This window comes from Bison bison, unplaced genomic scaffold (assembly GCF_000754665.1).
Source record: "Bison bison bison isolate TAMUID 2011002044 unplaced genomic scaffold, Bison_UMD1.0 scf7180017864527, whole genome shotgun sequence".
Taxonomy (NCBI): domain Eukaryota; kingdom Metazoa; phylum Chordata; class Mammalia; order Artiodactyla; family Bovidae; genus Bison; species Bison bison.
The window spans coordinates 1226597-1232426 of NW_011495078.1; the positions used below are offsets into that span (position 1 = coordinate 1226597).

Sequence of the window (5830 nt, forward strand, 5' to 3'; positions counted from 1 at the left end):
GCTCAGGGTCCCCAGTGGACGGTGGATGTCAGATGGGTCTGCAGGAGGCCTGACCCTGATCGGAGGCCCTGAATACAGGGGGGACCTGAGGTCTTACCAGTGTCCTCTGGCTCCAGAGCCTCGAGAAATGAGCCACGAGGGTCATTGGTGAAGTTACTTTTAAACACTGCTGCATCAGCTGTAGATCCAAGTGGAAGCAGGTGGTCTTGAATTGGTGAGTACCTGGTTTTAGTGTATTTTTGTATTTTTAACAACTCGCAAGGCTGTTTCCGGTGCTTCTCCAGTTGGCAGAAGCGTCTGGTGCAGATGCTCAGAGGCCAGCCAAGCTGGGAGGGGTCAAGCCCTTGAGAGCTGGTGTGTCTAAAGCCAGCCCTGAAGTTCTTCCTGCAGCCTTGAGAGGGCAGTAGAGAATCACACACGGTCTGCCGCCTGGGTCAGCCGGAGGGGAGGTGGCCCTCGTGGTGTCTGTGCAAAGCTGTCTGCTGTCCACTGAGTCCATCGGGAGGTGTGCTTACTTGTGTCCTTACTGGGTCCTTACTGTCCTTACTGGTCCTTACTTCACCCACAAGGGTGAAGGTTGCTTTGCTCTTGGGATTTTTAGAATTATGTGCGTATTTGTGGATCAGTCGTAAAAACAGAAGTACTTATGTTTTAACTGTGCTTTAAGTGTATTCCCAGGGCACCGGGTAAAGAGACTCAGGGCTGCTTCAGATTTCTCGGAGTGAAGGACCAGCTGACAGCTTGTGAGTCCAGCGGCCTCGTGCCTCAGCTTCTCCCCAGCCAGGAGTTGCTGTGGCCTGCAGAGCCCCCACGTGTGGCCTGGCCTCAGCTTGAGGGGAGTGTTAGGCTCACGGCGCGCAGTTCTCTTCACCCTGCTCGTGTGTCTTGCGTGGTCACTCTTCTCTGAGGAGGGATGCAGACGGTTCCTCCCGGAGCCGCAGCTGCAGCGAGCGGGTTGTCTGGGCAGCTCAGCACAGGCCTGGAGCAGCCCCAGTGGTATGCCAGATCTCACCCGGGGCACGGCTCCTTGTGGGCGTCCCTCCTGTGCCAGTCCCTGACGGGGCCTTGGGGACAGTGGTATCCCATGATGGTCCGGCGCAGTCCCTGAATAAGTGAAAAGTCCAGGCAGACAGCGGCTGCTCCCTGGTGACCCTCCAGCCTTTCGCTGGTTTTGTAAAGAACGGGAGTGGAGTCTGGACTCTGCCCATCCCCTCCAAGTTCACGTTCCTCCCAGGTGACAAGGTCATATTCCTTAAGGCGATGTCATTTTTGTCTCCAAATAGCTAGGGAATAGTAAAAGTCTCACACACTGTAGGCAGGCTGACTTAACTGTAAAGAAACCATAAAATTGATCTTATTCAAAATACCGCGTTATTATAAAATAACTTTTTCTTTAATTTTCAAGTTCAGTTAAACTTTGTTTTTTGCATTTCTTGTCAGATCCTTGTGTTCTGTGGTAGTGCTGCTCAGTTGGGTGGCCCTGTCTGTCTGTGCATGGAGGCTGGCTTGGGAAGGCTGCCGGCTGTGGGGCCGAGTGGCGGGGCCGGCCCTGCAGGAGGACTGCCCTGCCCCGCGGCCTGCCCGGAGTCTGACAGCCGCCCTGCTCTCTTGCAGAGTTCTCTGGGGTGCTGCACCACTGCCACATCCTGGCGTCCGAGATGGTCCACTTCATCCACCAGATGCAGTATTACATTACCTTTGAGGTAGGTCCCGGTCAGCCCTGCACTGTGGTCCAGCCGCCCTGCGCAGTGTCCCTAGGCCGGGCCAGGTTGCGCTACCTGCTCCCTCGGGCCTGGGTGTCGGTTCCAGGTGCTCGAGTGCTCCTGGGACGAGCTGTGGAACCAGGTGCAGCAGGCACAGGACCTGGACCACATCATCGCCGCTCACGAGGCCTTCCTGGGCACCGTCATCTCCCGCTGCCTGCTGGACTCCGACTCCAGGGTAAGGTGGCCGGCCGAGCCCGTCACAGCATGGGTCGGTGTTTGTGTCTGCTGGGGCAGCGGGGCTGAGGCAGGAGCTGGCGTGAGGCGGGGAGAGCGTACTGGTGCCCGCCCACCTCTGGGGCGGGGGAGCCATCCTGAGGGACGGGGACCTCTGACACCCACACAGCCCCAGGCAGCTCAGGAACGAGCGTTGAGGGCTTGCTCCTCCGTTGGGGGCGCAGGTGGAAGCCTGACCTCGGGCCCTGGCTGCAGTCAGGACAGGCCATCTGTCAGGATAACCCCTTGTTGCTGACTGTCCCTGCTGCAGGCCCTGCTCTGAACATCGTGTCTTACGTGTGCTGAGGCTTCTGGGAGCTGCTGAGGCTTCTGGGAGCTTTGATTTTACTCAAAAATCTGGGGAAATAAGCAGCAGTTTGCTTTCACTTGAGATAAATGTGAAGTAGGAAGTAGAATTTCAAGTGCATCTTCGACGTTTAACTATGTGACTTCAGTGACATGTCAGGCTTACTGAGGGCCGCTCGCCAGTAAACCTCTGCTCACCTCAGGGGCCCTTTTGGGGAGCGTGATGTTTGCACGGCTTTCCTTCCATCTGAGTTTTTGAGTCTTCTGGTTAGCCACCTGTGACTGGGCAAAGATACTTTGAATTAAGCGAACGTACTGTCACACTTGTTCAAAACCGCCCTTTCATTCCTGGTGCAAAGCATGGTATGATACTCTTTTCTAAAAATCCTTGCAGAATCTGTTTATATTTTTTAAAGAATTTTCTCTCATATTCTCTGGGTCTGGTTTTGGCATGTGTCACCAAAAAAAAAATGCTTTCCTGTTTCTTTCTGATCCTCAGAGTAGCTGCACTGCAGACATGGCTCTGGGCTCCAGGGGTTGGGCGGCACGTGGGGGCTCGCGAGGTTGGGGCCGGGAGGTGGGGTGGGCAGGGCTGGCTCTGGCCGCTCCCGTCACTGTGGAGGCTCTCGGGACCGATGTGGATGAGTGAGAACAGTTAAGAGCCCTTGAGAGTCAGAGTCGATGTCCGGGTTTACAGTGGTTTTTCGCTAATGGTCAGTGTATTATTTGAAAAGCGTAGTGATTAATACGTATGTGGGGGGCTCTGTTCATAAAAGAAAAGGCTGTTCTCTCTCTCCAGGCTCTTCTCAACCAGCTGAGAGCCGTGTTCGACCAGATCATTGAGCTTCAGAGCACGCAGGATGCCATCTGCAGGGCCGCTCTGGAGGAGCTGCAGAGACGCCTGCAGTTTGAGGACAAGAAGAAGCAGCGGGAAGCTGAGGTGTGGTTTGGGGGTGGCTGGCATGTTGGTTTAGGTGGTAAGCAGTTGCCATGGAAACTGCAAGCCCTCAGGGACTCTGCTGCGGTCACCTTGTGTCCCGCCGGGTCCTGAGTGAGCTGGGTGGTCACCGTCACCCAGCTTAAAAACCAATGAAGGCCAAGTGCACAGGAAGTTCAGGTCTCTGGCCAGTGTCCCTCAGGGAGGGTCCAGATGTCCGTCTGCGTCGGTGTGTCCGCTGGGCGGTGCCTGGCTGCACGCACACATCTGGAGCGGGCAGACACACGTGTGCACACAGGGACTGGACTTCTGCACTTGGGCTGTTTTTAGTGACCTCACTGCAGTATTTCGTTTATAACCTTGAAGTACAAATGCTGAATAAGTTTGGGTCTTCGTGGGATTTCTCGTATTGGGTATAATCTGTACAGGCTCTGGCTTTTCCAAGGTGCTTGTTCTCGGGGTGGTGACAGATGGCTTTTCAGCTGACACAGTTCGGCTGTGTGTTGAGTATTTCCTGTCTGTGTCGGTGGGGGTGTAACTTGAAAGAATCCAGCGTGTCTGGCACGTTGTCTCCCGTGTATGTAGAGACGGGTGTTTGAGGGCCGTCACCTCACGGTTCTGACACACGGGGCATGGACCTGTGGCTGGGAAATCACCCTGCTGCTGCACCGTGGGGAAGAGGCCAGGATGCCGCTCCGAAGCCGTGGTGTGCACAGGTGTGTACAGGTGTGTGTGTGGGGGGGGTGGGGTCAGAGAGCAGAGAGCAGGGTGGGCTCCTGCCAGAAAATTAGACTTCCAAGCACGAGACACATAGAAGGATCCTGTGTGTGTCCTGGACACGTGTTCACTCTGTTTGCGTTGCCAGGAGCAGGGTTTGTGGCTGAGACATCAGAGCTGGTGACACCCCCAGGGCCTCCTGGGCAGGGCGGCCTGAGGCTCACGCCCGTCTCCGGCTTCCTGCCTTTGCTGACTTGCCCTGCCAGAGCCCCGTTTCCTGATTCGCAAAGTGGGAGTAAGGATAAATACACACACTCCCGGGCACCCGTTCTCACGTGCTCACGCATGTCAGCTGCTGGGCAGGCAGGCGGTGTTGGGAAAGCCAGCCGTGCTGACTCCCAGACTGCCCCGGCCTGGAGAGCTTGCCCTTCCTGGGAGCCGTGAGCCTGCACTCTGGGCCCAGGTCCCCCTGGAGATGGTACCCGCTGTGCGCGCCAGCGCCTTGCGGAGCAGACCTGCATAGTGAGGCGGGTGGTTCGGTGTGTTGTGTCCAGACGGCAGGAGCCGGCAAAGCTGAAACCGTGCCTGAGGAGTGATCGATGTTCAGGAGGCTGTGACCCAGGAAGCCACCATCAGACCTGAGGCCCCTGCACGTGGGGGGCCTGTGCGGGGGGCCTGGGGAGCTGCTTTCTGCTGCCTCCGAGCTTCCCGGAGCACGTGGGTGTGGTCAGGTGTCCAGGACGCACACAGGACCCTTCTGTGTGTTTCGTGTTGGGAAGCCTTGTTTTCCAGCAGGAGCCCACCCCTGTCTTTGCTCTCTGACCTCCCTGCCCCTGACACACACACCTGTACACACGTGTGCACACCATGGTCTCGGAGCGGGCGTCCTGGCTTCTCCCCCGTGGTGCAGCAGCAAGGTGATTTCCCAGCTGCGGGTCCTTGACCGCGCGTGTCAGAACCGCGAGGAGACGGCCCCGAAATAGCTCCCCCACCCACGTCTACCCCTGCCCGTGTGCCTCTTCGTCCGGAGTCTGACCTCTGGTTCTCCTGACTCAGGGCCAGTGGGGCGTGACGGCAGCAGAGGAGGAGCAAGAGAACCAGCGGATCCGGGAGTTCCGGGAGTCCATCCCGAAGATGTGCTCCCAGCTGCGCATCCTGACCCATTTTTACCAGGTGCGTGTCCAGACCTCGTGCCGTCCCCGCAAGGACATGTGCTGTCGAGGGGCGGACAGGCCTCACTCAGTCAGTGTGGCCTCTTCTCTGCGGTCAGAGACGGGAGCTCCCAGGCGTGTCCCCCAAGTGGAGGAGGATCTGTGGTGTGAGCGGGCCCCTCTGGTGACTCAGCCTTTGCCCTGAGCCCTGAGGCCGTGGTTCCCAGCGCGCGTCTGCTCCTTAAGTTCTCAAGTGTCTCCCATCAGGCTTCCTGACTCTGTGCTTTCTAGCCACGTGGAAGGTAAGCAGTGTGGCGCGGGGCTTTCCTGCTCGGAATTAAATCAGCAGGTGCCCTTTCCGTGCTTGCTTTGCCGTTTCACTGATTCTTGTAGAACTTAAGGGCCAGAAGGAAAATCTGTTGGTTAGTCCTTTCCCATGAAGCTGCTGTTGTGAATTTCATCGACGGTGTGAACCCTGGTCCCGGAACCCTGCCAGGGTGGGAGTCGCTGGAAGCCCCCACGGGGCTGCACGGCGGGGGCTCCGCCCGCACCTGAGCGAGCGCGTCCCCCTCTGTCTCCGCAGGGTGTGGTGCAGCAGTTCCTGGTGCTGCTGACAACCAGCTCCGACGAGAGCCTGCGCTTCCTGAGCTTCAGGCTGGACTTCAACGAGCACTACCGGGCACGGGAGCCGAGGCTGCGTGTGTCCCTGGGTGCCCGGGGCCGGCGCAGCTCCCACACCT

The 5830-nt window shown here is 57.9% G+C and overlaps 1 protein-coding gene across 1 annotated transcript in view; it reads left to right on the forward strand.

Moving 5' to 3' along the window:
• TUBGCP3 (tubulin, gamma complex associated protein 3) overlaps window positions 1–5830 on the forward strand; it is a 38408-nt gene that overhangs the window by 29220 nt on the left and 3358 nt on the right. The window contains exons 21-25 of the mRNA XM_010831542.1: window positions 1615–1703; window positions 1810–1941; window positions 3085–3225; window positions 4996–5112; window positions 5674–5830. Of these exons, the coding sequence (XP_010829844.1) occupies window positions 1615–1703; window positions 1810–1941; window positions 3085–3225; window positions 4996–5112; window positions 5674–5830 (636 nt within the window). The remainder of the gene's footprint in view (window positions 1–1614; window positions 1704–1809; window positions 1942–3084; window positions 3226–4995; window positions 5113–5673) is intronic.